Consider the following 20,134-nt stretch of genomic DNA (forward strand, 5'->3'; position numbering starts at 1 on the left):
CACCTTTGAACCATCTCGGCTACATCTTTGTAAAGGGTCAGCCAAAAGTACCCCTGCCTTAGTGTTTTTTGGGCTAGGGCTCGGCCGCCGAGGTGGTTATTGCAGATGCCTTCATGAATTTTTCAGAGCACATACTCACCCTCCTCCTGACGGAGGCATCAGAGGTAAGGCAAGGTGAAAGATCTTCTGTACAATTTTTCCTCTAGTAGGGTGTAGTGGGCTGCCTAACGTCAGAGCCGCCTAGCTTCATTCCTATTGTCGGGCAGTCATTCTGTCAGTAGGAAGATGATGGGGTCCATGGCTCGGCCTCTATTGGGAGTACCTGGACTTCTTCTATGGAGGGCCGAGGTAGTTTCTCCAAGCAGGCAGTGCAGTCGAGGTGCTTTCCAATTTAGAGAGGTGTCGGCTCTTGTGTTTTCGGTTCGCAGGAGTTGCTGCAGGGAGAAGTGCTGGAAGTGGTGGGCTAGTTCTTGGACTTTGTCGAGGTACTTGGACATGCTTTTCTCTTTGGCCTTGTACTCGCCGTTGACTTGATTCACCACCAGTTGTGAATCACTGAAGGTTTCGATATGTAAGGAGCTGAGGTCCCTGGCAAGTTGCAAACCGGGGAGGAGGGCCTTGTACTCGGCCTCATTATCGGATACAGGGAAGTCGAACCTTAGCTCATACTCTATGACTGCATTGTCTGGGGTGAGAAGGATGAGGTCTGCTCTGCTTCCTCTGGCATTAGATGAACCATCTACAAAGAGTGTCCACTTGGGGTGGGTTCCCTCGGCCGGGCGATCCCCTTTAGCATCTTCGGGGGCTTGACCGAGGGCCCGACTAAGGGTGCATTCTGCTACGAAGTCTGCTAGGGCTTGTGCTATGGTAGTGGGCTTCAACTGGTACTGTACATCAAATTTAGACAGCTTGATGGCCCATTTGGTTAGGCACCCCGAGGTCTCAGGTTTGGTGAGGACAGCCCTAAGGGGCTGGTTTGTGAGGACCGTTATAGTGTGAGCATGAAAGTACCGCTTGAGCTTTCTAGCCGAGACCACAAGGGCGAAGGCCAATTTTTCCACTTCGGGATGTCTGGTTTTGGCATTGCAGAGGACCTTGTTGATATAGTATATCAACTTTTGTGTTTTGTCTTCTTTTATCAGCATTGAGCTGATTGCCTCGTCCCCGACCGATAAGTATAGATAGAGGGTCTCTCTTGGGGCCGGCCGAGCGAGGAGGGGAGGTGAGGCGAGGTAGGCCTTTAGCTCGTCAAAGGCCCATTGGCATTTTTCCGTCCACTGAAATTCCTTCAACTTTTTCATGGCGCAGAAGAAAGGAAGGCAGCAGTCAACCGACTTTAACATGAAGTGGTTGAGAGTAGCTATTCAGCTGGTGAGTCTCTGAGTCTCCTTTACCGACCGAGGGGGTGCCATGTCCTGTATGGCTTTTTTCTTGTTAGGGCTGGCCTTGAAGCCTCTTTGAGTAACGACGAAACCCAAGAATTTACCTAAAGTGACGCCGAATACACACTTGCTGGGATTGAGTTTCATGTTGAACTTCCGCAAGGTGTCGAAAGTCTCAGCCAATTCCGAGGTGTGAATCTCATCTTTCAGGCTCTTTACCATCATATCATCTACATAGGCTTCGACGCTCCTCCCCATTTGATTTTTAAACACCTTGTTGACGAGGCGTTGATAGGTGGCCCCTGCATTCTTGAGGCAAAAGGGCATCACTTTGTAGTAGTAAGTGCTGTGCTCGATGATGAATGAGGTCATCTCTTCGTCCTTTGGGTGCATCTTTATTTGGTTGTATTCGGAGAAGGCATCCATGAAGTTGAGTAGCTCGTACCCTGTAGTGGCGTCGACAAGGTGACCTATCCTCGGTAAAGGAAAACTATCTTTAGGGTAGGCTCGGTTAAGGTATGTGAAATCAATATAAGTCCACTATTTCCCATTAGCTTTCTTTACCAAAACCACGTTTGACAGCCAATTAGGGTAGTATACTTCTCGGATGAAGCCGACATCGAGTAGCTTACCAACTTCCTCTCCTATGGCTTTCCAACGCTTAGGTGCAAAGTTCATCTTCTTTTGCCGAATAGGCCTAGAGCTCGGGTCCATGCTCAGCCTGTGAGTGATGATCGAATGGTCAATTCAGGGCTCAGCCTCGTTTAGGGGAACCAAGACGAGGTCCTCGGCTCCCTAGTTCCTCCTTGAGGTCGAAGCCCTCTAGTGGCTGTCCTTCCTTGTTCTTGCCCTTCAATACTGCTACATAGCACTGGCGGGCTGCTTGTTGGTCCCCTTGGACAACTCCGACGCCATGCTTGGTGGGGAACTTGAGGGCGAAGTGATGCGAGGAGGTGGCCGCCCTTAGCACGTGAAGGGTTGGTCTCCCCGTGATTGCATTGTAGGGTGAGCTGATCCTCACAACCAAGAACTTGTTCATCCTCGCCACCTACTAAGGCTCGGTTCGTACCATAATTGGTAGGGTAATTTTTCCTTTCGGTTTGACAACGTTACCAGAGAAGATGACTAGTGGGACGTCGGATGGCTAGAGGCGCTTAGACGCGATTTTCATCTTTTGAAAGGCTTCGTGGAAGAGGATGTTGGCCGAGGAGCCCGTGTCGACGAGGATCCTCTTAACTATGATGTTTGCAATGATGGCTGAGATCACCAAGGCGTCATCATGGGGGACTACGACCCCCTTCAAGTCCTCGTCATTAAAGGAGAGGGTTTCCTATTGCTTGGGATTTTCTGGGGTAGGCCCGTGGATGTTTAATTGCCTGGCATAGGCCTTGCGGGCCGGGGCTGAGGCCCCACCTAAGGTCGTGCCCCTGACGATGACGTCGATGACGTTGACTATTTGCTAGTGTTGCTATTGTGGTTGTTGTTGTTGCTGCTGGGAGGATGTAGCACCGGGCTCGTTACTCACGAACTGTTTAAGGTGCCCTCGTTGGATGAGGGACTATATCTCATTCTTTAAGTCATAGCAATATTCAGTGTCGTGGCCGGTTCCACGATGATACTTGCAATATTTTTTGTGATTTTCCCTCTTGGGGTTCCTCTTCATCTTTTCGGGCCACTTCATGAAATTCTCTTCCCCGATCTGCATTAGTATCTGCGTCCGGGTGGAATTGAGTGGCGTGTATTGGTGGTAAGCTAGGGATAAGGCCGATGGCATCTTGTGGTCCTTGCTGCTGTTGTTGTGGTGGTGGTTGTCTCCGCCCTTCCTCTTATTCGCAAGGGGCCCATTGTGGCACTTGACTTCTCTTTCCTAGTGGTCCCCGACCGAAGCCTCTTTGGCCGCAATATACTTTTGGGCCTTCTTGAGGAACTCTAGCCTTGTCTTCGGCGGGGTCTTAGCGACCGAGCACTTCAAGGCTGAGCCGGCGCGGAGTCCATTAATGGTTGCACGCATAGAGACCATGGGGTTGAGGTCTGTGACCTCAATCTCTTCCTTTTTGAAGCGATCAATGTAGGTCCATAGACTCTCTCCTTGCTTTTGTTTGATAGACATTAGCGAGATGACACTCTTCTGGTATCGCCTACTACTAATGAAGCGAGCGAGGAATAAATTGGCAAATTGCTCCCACGAACTGATCGACTGAGGTGGGAGGCCGGAGAACCAATGATGGACGGCTCCTGTAAAGGTGGCCTAGGTGGCACCTGGACAAATTTGCTTCAGACCCTGACGACTTTGGCACTCTGAAGCTCTCCAGGTGGTCGTCAGGGTCCAAGGTCGCGTCATACATTTCCAATGTAGGGGCCTTAAAGTGCTGGGGGAGAGACACAAAGATGATATCTGAGGTGAAGGCATCCATTCTCCCTGTCGAATTGCTTTGGTCGGCTGAGGCGTCAGCTCGGCTTTCTTGGACTTGGCGGAGCTCATCCTTGATGGCCCCTAACTTGGCTCGCAACTCAACAATCCGAGGGTCGGGTGGGGCTTGCCACCCGTCTTTATCTTCGCGGGCAGGGTGGGGATCCGCATGAACTCTGGAATGCTTCGAGACAGGACCGCGCACCTCTTGTCTAGCTTGGCGGTCATTTAGGACGTCGTGGAGGTCTGAGACTGGCATGGGAGAGGTGTTCGCCCTCATCCCGGGGGTTCTCCCTCCAACGACGATGATGTGGCTCAGAAGGTTGGCAACTGTCTTTGGACCGTGTCGACCCTTCCTCCCTTCAGCTGGGAGGTCCTTTGTTTCTTCGTGGTGGGTTGGCGGGTCGGCTGCTACCAGACTCAGTGGATTCAACCCGCTAAGGGTTGGCTAGGCCGAGTATTGGGGGCTCGACGTGCTCACGTCAACCCTGGTGATCCGACACCCGGCGGGGTGGTCACTTTGGGAGAGACTTCCTGCTTGGGGGTAGGCTTGTTCCACACGTTGCGTGAGGTATTCTAGGCGGTTGATGATGTCCTGGAACCGTTCACTCGTGACCATGTTCTGGGGATTCTTGGCTCTTTGTACTATAGTGTTTGAAGCTTTAGGAGATCTTGAGTTTGTAGTGTTTTGAGGGATCGTCTTAGCAACGGTTCCCATAGACGGCACCAATTGTTGGTGCTCGGTTTGGCCGAGGGCAACAAAGTAATTTCACTCCCAATATTCGAGGGAAGGCCGAAGGCTTTGAGGGTCCCAGGGAGATGAGTTGAGGCCAAGGCGTGTCGATCCTTTGGGTATTGTAGAAGCTGAGGGCTAGTACTGGGAAGGGTGTCTGAGGGAGGACGGGGTGTTGTTCCCACAATGACATACCTACAAGGGAGAGGGTGTTAGAGGCCTTGGGTGGTTACCCAAGGCGAGGACTCCGATGATCAAGTTAATACGTGCATGAGGTAAGTGACGAGTCTGGAGCTGAGGGGGTCCAGACGAGGTTCAAATAGCGCTAAGCCCTTGGTGGACTAGAGATCACAAAGGTTTCAAGTGGAATAGAATCCCCTATCTTGTGAGGGGTGCCTTGCATTTATAGCTGGAATTACCAGGGGTAGTTGGGCTCGGATGGTCCAGATGTGAGTCATACAAGGGTCTGGCGAGATGTTCTACTAGCGCCACATGGCGCTCTACGACTGGGTTCGCCTGGTCTGTGTTAAGTAACTCTAAGCACCCTCATGGTAAGCCTATGCGTGCGTCCTCCATTTGATATGCGCCAACCTTGTATAGGCCAACCGAATGCGCCTACATCATATACAATATGGGGGTGTTTCGGGTGTATCAATGCCATATTGGTTGATGCACTACCGAAATGAGGGCATATCAACCAATACGCTACAAAAACGATATGGGTGGAAACTTAAAACAACGAGCAGGTGAAAGAAGGCTTCTTTCTCTCGAAAAAAGCCTTCTCTCCACCCAACCACTCCAAATCTTTGAAACACTTGCTTACATTGTCTAGATCTACAAAAAAAAAGCATTAAAAGTGAAGATTTGAGAAGATTTGTCATGTTTTGGGAAATATTGTTGAAATAGGTGAGTTATTCAACTATTTTTGCATTTAATCCTTTTCATTTGGGAAATAACAAACTTTTTGATTATATGTGTAGATATATGGATTTTTGTGAGGAAAATTGGAAAAAATAAAAAATAAAGATAAAATAGAAAAATGTTTGTTTTTTTATTTGAATGTAAGAAATTAATATGTTAGAAAACCTATGAATGATCTACCATATCCATGTAAGATTTGAAAATTTTTGTGTAATATTTATTTATTTTTGTAAATTTTGGAATTAAAAATTAAAAATATATTTTTTATTGTGATTTGTCCATAAGAACTGCATATAGTGTTAATATATGGCTGATATATCATATTCATAGATCATTTGGCATTTATTTTTCAAGTATGTTTTTTTAATTCTTTGTAATTTTTTGAATTACAAATTAAATATTAATTAATTATTTTTTTTATTGTGATTTGTCCATAAGAACTGCATATACCATAGATCATTTGATATTTTTTTCTTCAAATATGATTTTTTGTTGATTTTTTTTTGTAATTTTCAGAATTAAATATACACGTTAATTATTTATTATTTATTGTAATTTGCCTATAAAGGTTGAATATATTCTTAATATATGACTGACCTATCATATCCATAGACCATTTGATATTTTTCTTCGAATATTATTTTTTGTAATTTTCTGAATTAAAAATAAATACTAATTATTATTTTTTTTATTGTAATTTGCCCATAAGGGTTGAATATATTGTTAATATATGGCTGGTCTATCATATTCAAAGATCATTTGATATTTTTTTCACATATGTTTGACTATGATGCGATTCTTCATGAATTCTGTTAAAATATGTTAATTTAATGTATATATCTTATTAAAACCTTATACTTAGTGTCATTGATATATCTTTATGTTAATATTAAAGTTTTTATAGCATTTCTATTTGTATCTTAATTTTTCTCCGATATACATGCGTATCCAAGACGTATCTCGATATATATTTTAAAATTGCCTTCTTGATATACTAAGCGTATCCAATACTTTGAACCTTGCTGAAAGCAAGAAGCCCCCTACACATTAATCCTCCAAAATACACTTGGTGCTCATTTTGGGAGGCTGAGTTGAACATTCAGTTAAACCTACCTAAAGTGGTTGAAGTGGACAGCTGACCATGTAGTACCATCTTTGGAAAGTCAAAAGCTGCCACATGATAAATGTTGAGGCAATATTTTTTAATGAAAAGCGTTTTGATATGTTTTTTTTTTGCTATTTGGCATAGTTCCATGTTTCTTGTGATAAACACACCCAAATAACTTCCGTTTTTTTTTCAGTAAAAGTAAACGCTTATGTGGCACCATTTTTATGATAAATGGAAGCCATACCAAATATAGCTTAGTTTATCCATAGCACTTAAAAGCAACTATGCCGGCTTGGCTGAACCTCGCCTTCCCAAATGAGCACTAAGGGCAATAATCAACACTGCTTTTGATCGCACATTTAAGAGGTACTCAAGGTTCAAAGTATCGGAAACGTCAAGTGTATCGGAAAGGCAATTTTAAGATACGTATAGGGATACGCCTTGGATATGCATGGGTATTAGAGAAAAACTAAGATACGCATAGATACGCTTGGAAATACTATAAATACTTTAATAAATCATAAAAATACATCAACAACACTAAATATAAGACATCAATGAGGTGTATATACATTAAATTAATATATTTTAATGGTTTTATGAAGAAATATATTATAACTATTTATAATTTCATAAAAAATCCTATGCTTAACTATAATTTATAAATTATAATTCTTAAGTTTTAATGTTTTATGGGATGAGAAAAACCCAACTCACCTATCCAACCATAAAACATGCATTGGCACAACTTCTATGTGAAAATATAATTAATAATTATTTATTATTTAAATAATTATTATTTATTATTCATTTCCAAAAATTATAAAAAGTAAAATAAACATTATATACTATATTCAAAAAATAGTTATTAAATAAGTAATTTCATCTATGGATATGATAGATCATCCATAGAATTATAATATATTCAATCATTGTGATCAAATGATAAAATATAATTAATTAATTAATTATTTTTTAATTCTAAAAAATAAAAAAATAATTATTAAAGAAGAAAGTTCAATTAGTCTATGGATAAGATAGATCATCCATAGAATTATAATATATTTAATTGATATGATCAAATGATAAAATATAATTAATTATTATTTATTTTTTTAATTCTAAAAATATAAAAAAAAATATTAAAGAAGAAATTTCAATTGCTCTATAGATATTATAGATAAATGCACAGATCTAAAACATATTTAGTCTTTATAGGCAAAGAAAAAACTTACATTTTCAATTTATTTTGTTAATTTATATTTTCCCCAAATATCTTCACGAAATTTCCATAAATCTACTGATAGCACAAAAAAATTGTGATTTTGAATGTAAGAAATGTATATCAACATAAATTTAAACATTCAAGAAAAAAAAATCACAAGATATTATAAAAGATTGAAAAAAAATTACCTATTTTTGCCATATTTTTCAAAAATTATAAAATCTTGAAAAATTTTGCAAATCTAACACTCTAGGAATGAAGTTTGGAGTTTTAAAGTCATTTGGGGGGGGGGGGGGGTGAAAGAAGGCTTATTTCGGGGAAAAGAAGCTTGCTTTCCCCCTTTAATTTTTCTTAGTTTTTGACTGTATCTTTTTTGTCAATACGCTACTAATACGCCCCCGATACGCATGAAATTTTAAAAGATATGACACGATACGCCCTATATCGGACATATCGTATCGAAATTTTAAACCTTGGAGGTACTCGCTCCAAGCAATCAATCAAAGGACTTGCTATTCGATAGGTTATATATTTTGCTAAAAAAGGTGTATGTTTTGCTTATTAAAAACACATAGATATATTTAGTAGACAAGATAAAAGTGTAGACGCATCCAAGTTCCAATGAAGACCACAACTTAAAAAGTATTAACGATAGTTGCTTCTAAGTTTAATGGATTCCCCTACTCTAGTTTATAGCTAAATTAATTAGTGGATGAAAGAATAACAGCAGCAAGAAAGCACTAGCTTGGAGAGTGTTGGACAGTTAAAGAATAAAATCTCCAGCAGATGAGTGTGGTAGAAATGCATTTGCTAACATGTTGAGTAGAATAACTAGAAAGGATAGGACTAAAAATGGAGTTATTTGTGAAACTTAGGAATATCTTTAATAGGTTATGAAATGAGAGAAAACAGGCTATGGTTTGAACATGTACATAAAGATCACTGGCAACATTCTTAAGAAGTGTTTTGATACTAGTTGAGGGGGCTAGAAGGATAAGGGGTAGACCACAAAGGATACGGGTAGAAGTGGTAAGAAATAAAATGGAGTAGCGAAAAAGGATTCATATAGCCGGCACCACCACATGTACGCTTTGAGTTCAATTATCAATTTTCTAGTTGGAGACATTTTGAATTAAAACATAAACAATTATAGAACACTTTAAATGAAAATCCATGTTAGGGGATGTTTCAAGAAATATCAATTTGATGTTTTCCTATAAAAAAAAGAAAAAAAGGGTAAATTACAAAGACCCCTGGACTTTCATTTGAGTTAGTGACAATTACCCCTTGAACTTTCATTTGTGACAAATACCCTCTGGCCATTAAAATCTGATGACAAAATGTGTTAAATTACTAAAATATCTACACGAACCTTTTCTTATTTTCTTTTCCTCACCTTTTTCTCTTGAACCCTAATTGACCCAAAAAGACCTTCATTTTCTCCAACCAAGACCAGCTAAAATAACAAGAATCATTTCATTGACATAGAAAAACAAGTTCCTTTAAATTCTATTTCATTGACTTGGATGTCTTTCATTGTCTTAAAATTTAAAAATTATCCACTCCTTTCTCTATTAAATTATTAAAAACCAAACAAAACCTTAAATTTGTATCCATTAGAAAGAAACCTCTATCATTTCTTTTGAATATTGAATCCAACCAGAAATCTGCAAAGATTCTATTAGAGCAATTAAGAAGACTTCAATACTATATTTAGAAAACTAATTGAATCATAAATCATTCAAATAAATAAGAAAAGGGTGGTTTGAGATTTCAAAAATTTTAAACAACTGAATGGTAATCTTTTTCGAAGTTAATTATTGGGACTCTATCAAGGGTGGAGGAGAGGGGTATTTGTTTTAGAGTGAAAGTTCAAGGGGTCTTTGTTGCAAATGAAAGCTTAGAGGGTAATTGTCATTGGCCCCATAGTAAAAGAGATCTCTATCGCAAATGAAAGTTCAAGGGGGTAATTGTCAGGTGCCCCATAGCACACGGGATGTCTTTGTAATTTAAGAAACATTATACATCAGTTTGATGATTCCTGATTTGGGAAACAAAGTATTTTGTTTCAACACTTTGACTGGTGTGGCGCTAACATGGATGGAAAAACAATTTTTTTTTTCATCAAACAGGATTCAACTCATTCAAGTACAAATAGTGGTGTTTGTGTTTCAAATATAAACACACGATGCATTACAACTTGAAACACCAATGGTATCAAGCACAATTACGCAATCTTAACCTCCTAATTGATGCTGTTAAATTGCAATGATACAGATGTTATATCATCTCCGAACACAACCAATGAGCTGAGCAGCACCAGTAAAAAATGCAACAGAAAAATAAGTCTGTTGTAGAACTTAAAGTGAGTTAACATCCAAGTTCAACTTGTAGGCGTTTTGTAAGAATATATTTTTGTACTGAATACAAAAATAAGTCTGTTTTTCAATTGCTTGCATTCAAAATAAAAACAAAAATGGAAGCAAACTTTGCACTCAAAGCTGGCCATGGTAAAATATCTTGGATTTACACTTTCACAACCAAACAACATATTGTGAATTTATTAATGCACAGCCGAATCAGTTTTCTTTTTTCTTTTTTTTTTGGATAAATAACCGAATCATGCTTGTATCCTTCCATTTGAACAAATTTGCTTTCACTTTTTTGCACTTTTACCAAACACAGCCCCCCAGTATGCATCCAGCAACACAATATAACCGAAATGGTGCACCAAGATCAGACTTTCAAGGGATTAACAAATGATCAGGTGGAATATTGGAGTACTTTGTTCCGTCTATTCTGTGCAGTATCAGTAAATACCATGTTGCATCGAGAAGTATCGGTATGAACTGATACCGTTCCGTATCATCTAAAAAGTATTTAAAAAAGGAAAAGAATTAATTAATCCCAACAACTATCACACATATCCTAATCATTCCACCATATCCTTGCGTTTCTTAAGCATAACATGTCTTAAAGTTACTTTTCTGATACTCTTTGTAATACCAGTTTTTTGAACCCTGAAAGTAATAATGAAGATTTGAATTTTAATCAATAACCAAAACCTACTAAATAGACGATGGCAGGATACAATCTTACAAATGAAAATCTTGAGTGAATCCACTTGTGAATTTATAATCTGAAGCAGCAAGCTATCTTTCTTTGCAAACTTCCAATAGAAAAGCAAATTCAAAAAACAAGAGATCTAGACTCAAAATATCATATTGTTGAACTAATAATGTTAAATATGCAGAAAACAAGTGGGTGGAGGTAGAATGTACCTGCTCAATCCAACTTACCCAAATGTGAGGGTGGCCTGGAATTTGAGGCTTCCGTTTGGTCACGGGCTGGGTCATAAATACCTGACCCAGTCCATATTGGGCTTTGATGTCTCAGCCAGCCCTTTTTTTTTGGACGCCAACAGTCCATATTTCTAAAACAATATAAGAATGATAACATTATTTTGTATCTAAAAGGATTCCCGGTATTGAGTTTTACATGGTTCAATTTAGTTTACATAATAGTGTAACATAAGAATAGAAGCAAAGCCAATTAGGATAAACTAAACTTGGATTTGGACTTGGACCAAGAATTTTGATCAGGTATATATGCATTGTGTTTTGACTATTCAAATCTTAGGGCTGTGTTTGAGTTGGCCCCAACCCATCCAAGTTGCATACCAATCCTGACATAGGTAACTCGTAAACTTCCAATGCAGAAAAGTTGCAGCTCAAAAAAGTAATCAGAGAGCAGAAGTAAACAAATATTGAATTCTGCAGGAAAGCGACACAAACAAGAAAGACTGATAATGCTCCTTATTCATCAGCTTCCTCCTTTCTGTTTGAGCGTGATTTTGTCCCCCAGACTTAGGGCAATCCCCTGTGTCTTGCTCCTTATCCTTATGTATCCACTGAGCTTCCCATCTGCTTGTTTCTCAATGCTCAGGTTTACCAAAGCATCCTCTCCAAACACACTCTTTGCATACAAGTTAGCAGAGAGGAATCCACATTCTCCATCCAGAACCGACCTGAATCAGGACAGCCACATATAGGAAGAACAAAAAATGATTGGTCAGTCATGGTGTGATGATCCCTAGCAGAGAGAGAAATGCAAGATGGATTAAAAGTTCAAGTTGGTCATTTGGTAACTGTAAAAAAAATCACTACCAATGCTGGTGCTAGCTATCCTGGATCTTGGGGAAGATGTGCTGTGAACAGACCTAACCTTCAGCATTTTCAGCACAAAGTGGCACTCTCACACTTAAACCTGCTTTCTCACAGTCATCATCGCAAGATCTTTTCTTTTTCTTTTTTTTTTTTTTTATTCACAATCATCATCCAAGATTTTACCACTGCACCAAGCAATGGCCCTTATAGGCCTTTCTAAATTATTGGATAAACTAAAGGTTTTCAACTTTCTTTTTTTTTTTTTTCCCTAATTGATGGGTTGGTCTTCTTCTACACTATCTAAATAGCAGCACCTTGCCCTATATGCATCTATCATGTCCACTACATAACAAGTAGGTTTGAATGAAGTTCAGACAAAAGAACTTTCCAACTAGCTTTATTATATATATATATATATCCAATACATAGAGCATGCAAAAGAGAAAAGCAAGAACTTACGGTGGAGTAAGGCATTTCATGTTTGTGGACTTGACAATGTGATTCAGAAATTCCTTCTCATCTTGAATAACAGTGTTCACAGCCACCTGAAATATGAAGTTATGGATCAGATGCATGATGTATCAGCCAAACATAAGTAAGTTATTAAAGGGAGATGATTCATTTGTCAGAGAAAATCATGGCATTAATGACAACCGAGGGGTAATCATTACATATCAATTAGCACAACTCTTTAAATCAAATGGTTCCACCAGAATCCAACTTGTGTCACTTGGCCGCAGTATAGCATTAGAGAAACAAAAGCACAAGATATATTTTTTCATTATACAAAACAAACTCTACCACAGACCAAAATAATTTTATTATTGAAATGGTTAAGTATAAATTAGACTGCTACTTGATGCCACTACTTCACCTTCCTCTTTATCATTATGATTATCATCTACATCACCACGTCATTAACATCATTATAATCACAACTTCACCAACACTGTCACTGAATTAACATCATGAACATTATGTTCATTGCTCATTTTTGCTGCTCCTGTATAACATTTTACTGATTAGCTCTTTCTTTTGATCAGTTGAGTGTTTTTTCTAATGCTTCACCAGGCATAATTCTTATCTTAACATAGTTGATATATAAGTGGAGCCAATCTAAGTCATCCAATATTTAAAAAAAAATAAAAACAAAGAGATGAGAAAGGTAAACTAGCCTGCCAATTATGATTTATGGTTACAATCATTGGGACTGCAAGTTTACAATAGCTGTGGTTTGATCTATACGTGATGTTTTCTACAGCATTTAACAGCTATAGAAAGGCTAATATAAAGTTATTGAGAGACAAATTGTGGTTTATAACAATGTTTTAAAGTGCGGAGGTGTGACATGAGACGTTCCACTAATTGGAGGCATGAGGTGTAGTTCAGAACGTAAGAGGCGTAAGCCGCTATGAGGATGCACGATACTAACCAAGGGGGGGGGGGTCCTGTATTTTCTTTCCTTTCTTTTCTTTATTTATTTCCTTCTTTCTTTCTGTATGAGGCATGCGTAAGGCGTGAATCCCTGGTATGCCTCGTGCAAAAGGTGCTCAAATCATAAATGCTTCTAGCATATGCCTCAGTGTGTTTTGTTAAAATCTAGTGGGATTAAACCCATCTTGCAAGTTGATAGGTAGGCAGTACAGTAAAATAACTTTCTCTAGAGGGTCTGATGATGGTGTGCCACATGGGAGTTACAAGGGAGATGTAGTTGGAGGCTAGTCTCAGCAAAACATCTTCAGTACACTAAATATTGCTTCAGAAAGTCATTAAGGCAAAAAAGCAACCTGGTTGGGGGATGCAAGTTAAGACTGAATGTTAGTTGGAGATTAGAGGTAATGATCAAAGCCCCAACAATATGTTTTCAAGTTAGGATTAGTGTCATTCTTTTCTGTAGAGTCTCTTCCACAATTTAACAAAATAAAAACAAGGAAATTCGATTCTACCTCAATCTTAACCATAATAAGGTGAACAAATACTTCAATTGGTTTTAATGATGTTTGATAGACATGACTCAATTGCATCCACATAACCCCACAAAGCAATGAGTCAAAAATAGAAACATACACTTGCATGGATACGTAAATAAATCAAGCAATTCATGATAGCCATACCTTGTTTTCCCACTCAAACTCAGCCCACATGGTTCTAAATGTCCAATCAGCACAGCTTGCTGGAGTGATGTAGTCCATGATATCTATATGGATGTCATTGAGGACAATAACCGTTCGCTCAAGCACATTGGATGTCTCGTAAACAATGTTCCCAAATATTACTCCTGTTTCAGTTGATGAGACCTTAATGTTGGCCTTTATCTGCTTGCTTGATTCTGGAGCTAGTGTATAGTTCTGTGGACGTTCCACAAGCTTGAGATCACCCATGGTTGCCAACTCCAAGCACAAATTCTGTAAGGTTTCCTTAGTTCGGTTAATGATCGTAACATCAAGGACAATGTCATAATGATGAACTGTAACATATGCTTCGGCATACACAGGATCACTAAATCCTGTAAGTTGAAGTATGCGGTTGAGCTTATTTTCATCATCACCATCCTTGGTGAAGTCTCCAGTGGCACGTTTTAGATCATCTTGGACCTGGTCTTCCAACTCAAGCTGGCTCATGCCCTGAAAATTTTGTAGTTAAGACAACTTAGCAAGAAGCTTAAGAGAAGAACAGAAGAAGAGAAAAGAAAATCCATGTGAAATTGGCACACATACACTAGATAGATATAGCAGTAGCAATACTTGGAGGATGAAATAGGCATCAAGTAAAGAAGAATAAGTATTCAAGCTCCAAAACAAGGAAATTCTTATTTGACAGTTTGTGTGTGCACTTTACACCATTATTTGTTAAAACCCTTGATCTAAAGAAATCTATCAGAAATCAAAAATAAAAATAAAACCTTAATATAATTAATCCTGTAGTCTCTGCTTTCCCCTACACCACACACATAGGCCCACATAAATATATCTACGTCTTACATAGAAAGAAACAATAAAAGTACAAATAAATTAATGACTATAGCGATCAAGGTGAAAGGTTCTGTCCAATAAACATAAAGAATTCATCAAGTATGCCACTTTAAGGGAAGGGAAAATTCCCAATTAGTACCCTGTACTTTGGTCCCCGAACTTTAAAATGTGACAATTCAGTACCCGAACTTTCAAAACGTGACAATCCAGTACCTGCCGTTAATTAGCTGTTAAGTGACACTTTAAAAAGACACAAATGCCCTTCGAGTGTCATCTAATTTTCTTTATCAACTATCCAAACATTGACAAAAAAATTAATAGTCCCAAATCGTTGCCTCTTCTATTCAAGAAAGTTGGGGTCACCAAAATGTCCACTCAAACGTAACCCCAACTTTCTTGAATGGAAGAAGCAAGGATTTGGGACTGTTAATTTTTTGTCAATGTTTAGATGGTTGATAAAGAAAATTAAATGACACTCAAAGGGCATTTGTGTCCTTTTCAAATGTCACTTAATGGCAGATTAACTGCTGATTAATGACAGGTACTGGATTGTCATGTTTTGAAAGTTCGGGTACTGAATTGTCGCATTTTAAAGTTCGGGGACCAATGTGGCACTAGGCACAAAGTATAGGGTACTAACCAGGAATTTTCCCTTAAGGGAATTATCATGACTTAAAGGATGCACTATTGAGCAATCCTTGGTAATCAAGCATTAGAGGGGTTTTAGAGACAGCCATGGTACCAAATTATTAGCAATCTACTCAAATCCTATAGGGGTAAGGGACACCACAAGAGCTGTAACTTTGGTGTTTTTACAGGGACTGAGGTTGGGCAGATCCCTAAATCTAGAGATATAATGGTTGAAGGGACTTTAAGGTGGTAGTGAGATGGCTAAGGAATTGCAACAGGGGTGATGGCAGTTTCATATTGATATATCATGAGCAAGGTTCAAAGTATCGACACAGGCCTATCGGTGCTTTTTTTATGTTTTATTTATTTATTTTTTTTCAAAACCGGTTCAGAGGGGTTGGTTTAAGTCCTGGCTACCCTCTGAACCATGATCTGACCCAATACAACCCCTGTAAGGGTGTATCAGGAAGCCACCGGCACGATACGTATCGTCCGATATGGGCTGATACGCATCGATACTTTGAACCTTGATCATGAGTAATGGTTAGTAAAATGGTTTTCTCTTTTTCCTGTGTTGAAAGATCAGCAGAAAACTTGAATGACACAATGGCTAAACAAGGGGTAAATAGGGAGCCATTATTCTGGGGAGTGTGGACAGATGTAAAAGGACAATTTGTAATTGGGGAGGGATGGGGCTAGGTAGCAGAGGCTAGCCTTTATATATTTAGGTGCTCAACACTTACTGTAAATACATTTTTTTTTTCGTTCGCAAGCAATAAAATTCAATTGTTACCGATCAAAAAGAATAGGTGCATTTTTTTTAGCAAACAAGGGAAGACTGGATAAATCGGTATGGTGTCTTTTCATTATTAAAGTTCCAATAATCTTGATAGAGTGTGGGAAATTTTATAAATAATTAAATAACTAGGCCTGAAAAGACAATAGTGCTGCTTCAACTAGTGGAAAAAAATAATAGGTGAAAAGTAATTTCATGTTTATTAGGTATTCTAAACTCTCAACATGTAAAAGATGTCAACAATAGTATGGTCTTACCTTCCTGTTCTTCAAATGGTAGAAGTCAATGAGGTCATCTGGTTGTGCATGAGAAGTCTGAGCCTTAGCTTTATTTTCCTCTGTTTCCCGCAGCTGCTTATCTGCAAGCATTTTAACAAAACTTTGACGGCATGACTGCAACCATATTTTTCTAATTTCATCGCCAGTATTGCATAGCAATCTTATGCAAAGGACAACCCTATCATAAGAATCATTGTCAATTGGATGTGGAAGAACTGAAGAATGTCCCAACTGCAACATAGAGACCATGGTTAATAAGGCCTGACTAGATGCTTTGTTCACTTCAACTTTAGATGGCTGAACCTCTCCATATCTCAAAACGAGTTTTGTTAGCGTACAGGCAATGACTGTCCCAAGGAAGAAGTCACCAATAAGAAGGAGTGACCTCAAATTCCCAGTAGATGATAAGGACCCTGCAACAAGGGAAGGAGGAGCAACAGCAATTTCTGATGCAGCACTCTGGGTTGCATAGGTACCATCTGCAAGAATGGCAGGTCTTCTGGAGGATACAGTGATAGAATTTGCTTGTGGAGGCTGTTTTGGAGCATCTACAGCATTTTGTTCTTCTGTAGCTGTGTAGAACGGGAGGTCTCCAAGACATTGCTTGATGGTAGCAATCCCACTCTCAACTTCTGAAAGAGAGAGACAGTATTCTCCAATGATCCAAAGAGCACAAGCACAAACTCTTGTAGCACGAATCTGGTAGAAAGTGTCCAAGAGCCTCATTATTATAGAAACTCTTAATTTTGGGTTAGTAGCAATTATCTCTCGCACAAAAACGACTACATCCATGGCTGAAGAAACATTACTATCCCCCAAGAAATCCATCAATAGATGAACCACCGTGCTTGCCACCTCAGGGAATTTAATAGCACAAGTATGTATTGCCTGAACCAGCATTTGTCGGTACTCCCCATTCTTCTCAAGCTCCGTGCTCTGAGTCTTCACGACTTCCTTCTTCAAAGTAAGAACGACTTCATCAATATTCCTAGGAGTAATTAGTTCAAGCACAATATCAAGTGTTTTCCTGCGAATGTCAAGGTTGGGGCTAGAAAGAGCCCTAAGCACATCCATGATCATATCAATCATAACATCTCTATGAGAAGATTTAAGCTCATTCAGCCTATCAAGAACAATAAGCTTAACATTGTTGTCACTCTGAGAGAGCAGAAGCTGGCAATAAGTATTGGCGGCAGCTCTGATAGCCGTGGGAGCAGAGGAGAGTGAAACAAGTGTGCCAGCACACTCATAAATAACAGCTTCGGAGGGGGCATTCAGTAGCGAAATAATGATCTTAATGTACTTCCCCTTCTCTCCCGGATTCGTTCTGCAAACCTTGCGGATCAGCTCCAGCACAACCATCTGAAGGAGTTCCCCCCACTCAGGGACACTGTCAACGTGGGTGAAGAGGTAGTTGACCGCACGATCCTGAGCACAATTGAAGAGCATAAGGAAGGCGTTCCGCTTTGCTGACGGGTCCTGCTCAGACAAAAGCGCCTTCTCGATCATTTCAGGTGCATCGACAAGAAGCTGCTCACCTTGGGGAAGTTTGTAGATGGCCATGATAGCGAGGATCGCATTCCTCCGCACAAAAGGATGGCGATGTTCTAAATTGGACAAAACCGAAGGGATCAATGGCTCAATGATCTCGGTCTCGTTCATACGACAAAGGAATCTAAGAGTGACGCCACGGATGTATTCGTTCGGGTGCTGGAGATTATCCCTCAATTTCTGGCATATGAGAATCATTTCCGGGAGTACTTTTCCTTTCGAATCCGTCTTATCGATGATCTCCAAGTAAAGAAGCAAAAGCTTCCGGATCGTGTGGTCGTCGGTAGGCAAGACATATCGAATAATAGTGATGAACAGCTGAGGGATGGTTTCTCCGTTCAACAAAAGCATGATAGCGCTCTTCATTGCTTCGATCTTGGCGGGAACATCGTTCCCTTCTAGAGCCTCCTTGATCTCGTTAGCGAGAGCAGGAGTTGAACTGTCGAAGTGAACAAGCAACGAGCAAGATTTCTCCATTCTCTATGATAGTTTCTTCAAATCCGAGAAGCTAATCTACAACTGCTGTTTCGAAGCCCTAGATCCTAAGCATTTCCATTCTTCTATTCAACGTGTTCAATTGAAAAATCGAAAAGTAAGAGAGATCTAAATCCGTACCTTACTGCTACGCCAGATCGAAATACGAACAATTCCAGTAGATTTCTCGGCTGTGGAAGTTATGCCAAAAGATCTGAAAACAAAGTCGAGAGAGGGAGACAGTAAAGAGAAGTGAAGAGAAACTGTTATCTCTCTTTCTCTCTTTCAGATCTGCGCCAAAAGGATTCTGGTTAGTGGAGTTAAGAGTTCAGACAAAACATAAAAAGGGAGAAGGAGAATTGTGACTTCTGGGTTGTAAAGGACTTTATCGTAAATATGAAAATTTTCTGAACCTTTAAGTAAATGACTTGTTTCTCACTGTGGATTACCGCAGGAGAAAAAGGAAAACGGACAGAGATTTCGAACGGGCAAACCGGCGAATAGTCGTCATTTGCTTGTCATCATCATTTTACTCATGTACTCTACGACGCCGATAGTCGTCATTCCTTCAGATTTCCTCCTCTCAAAATCTCACGTGCTACCCACATCCACTGCCGTGTATTGGGACATGTCCATGAATTATAAAAGAGATATTCTTAATACGCAGCTGTTATGTCCCATGGATAGGATGTGGGAATAATTCGTGGGCAGCAGACCCGAACCCGCAAAATCCTCCTGCGACCCACTTCATATTACGTTTTAACCGCATGTTGGGATATCTATCTAATTGTATAATTATATGCTTTCATTGATGGGAGATGTTCCCAATCCACGGCTGTGCCCCACAGCCTATCCATTCGATTTATTGAGAGTATCTCCCCATGACAGCCACGGAAAGAGAGGATAGGCTGTGGATAGTAGATTTGATATCGTATTCTTGGTCACGGAAGGAGAGGATTGGCCTCGATCACCTCAAAATCTTGTTAGGAAATTATTAAAAAAATATGATTTTAATTTTCTGTGCCAATTGAACATGAATCGGAATTGAATACAGATAGTGTAACCAACATCTCCCTAGTGACTAACAAGATATAATATTGTATACGTATAACTTCAACAATGACTGTTGGGATCAACATGATTTGTATCTATACATCTTATAATGGGTTCTAGTCTCATGGTGAGATGTTGTACGTATACAATATATCTAGATGTGTATTGGAGCAGGTTTTTGTTGTCAGCATGCAGACTAGGAGAAAAATCTCTTTGACATTGATTTTTCATTTTTCTAAAGTTATTATGCGCAATTGCCTAATATCCTCACACCCACCTCATAGTCAATAATCAACATGTTGCAGCTACACATGGGGAACAATTCCATATTTGTATATTTTCATTCATGTGAGATGTTTCTAATCCATGGCTGCAAGTACTGTGAGGTGGGTGTCAAGAGGGTTTTGAAAGGAGGAAATCAGGATTCACTTGAAC

The 20,134-nt window shown here is 39.5% G+C and overlaps 2 protein-coding genes across 3 annotated transcripts; both read right to left on the reverse strand.

Moving 5' to 3' along the window:
- Window positions 1-266: 266 nt before the first annotated feature.
- On the reverse strand, window positions 267-1,301 carry LOC148804049 (uncharacterized). Its single transcript, XM_088899137.1, has one exon. It carries the CDS (start codon window positions 1,299-1,301, stop codon window positions 267-269), a length of 1,035 nt encoding a protein of 344 aa, XP_088755263.1.
- Window positions 1,302-11,209: 9,908 nt separating this feature from the next.
- On the reverse strand, window positions 11,210-18,962 carry LOC104589993 (coatomer subunit beta-1-like). 2 transcript variants are annotated; one of them, XM_010248489.3, is made up of 5 exons: window positions 18,788-18,962; window positions 16,601-18,714; window positions 14,060-14,569; window positions 12,405-12,490; window positions 11,210-11,806 (listed from the first exon to the last, which is right to left on the reverse strand). In XM_010248489.3, the coding sequence occupies exons 2-5, from the start codon at window positions 18,647-18,649 to the stop codon at window positions 11,602-11,604; spliced, it is 2,850 nt and encodes a 949-aa protein (XP_010246791.1). In that variant the 5' UTR covers window positions 18,650-18,714; window positions 18,788-18,962; the 3' UTR covers window positions 11,210-11,601. The 2 variants fall into 2 exon arrangements, with proteins under 2 accessions (XP_010246791.1, XP_010246793.1); XM_010248491.3 differs by having other exon boundaries at window positions 16,601-18,691; window positions 18,788-18,959.
- Between the last annotated feature and the right edge of the window lie 1,172 nt (window positions 18,963-20,134).

This window comes from Nelumbo nucifera, chromosome 1 (genome assembly GCF_055504915.1).
Source record: "Nelumbo nucifera cultivar China Antique chromosome 1, China Antique-T2T, whole genome shotgun sequence".
Taxonomy (NCBI): Eukaryota; Viridiplantae; Streptophyta; class Magnoliopsida; order Proteales; family Nelumbonaceae; genus Nelumbo; species Nelumbo nucifera.

What these genes read in the sequence shown, in the direction of transcription:
- LOC148804049 (XM_088899137.1), bottom strand. Translation starts at nt 1,301, where the DNA reads ATGAAAAAGTTGAAGGAATTTCAGTGGACGGAAAAATGCCAATGGGCC.
- LOC104589993 (XM_010248489.3), bottom strand. Translation starts at nt 18,649, where the DNA reads ATGGAGAAATCTTGCTCGTTGCTTGTTCACTTCGACAGTTCAACTCCT. An exon ending in ACCATTTGAAGAACAGGAAG is followed by an intron (nt 14,570 to 16,600) that starts GTAAGACCATAC and finishes CAAAATTTTCAG; the next exon opens with GGCATGAGCCAGCTTGAGTT. An exon ending in ATGAAATGCCTTACTCCACC is followed by an intron (nt 11,807 to 12,404) that starts GTAAGTTCTTGC and finishes GTCCTGATTCAG; the next exon opens with GTCGGTTCTGGATGGAGAAT.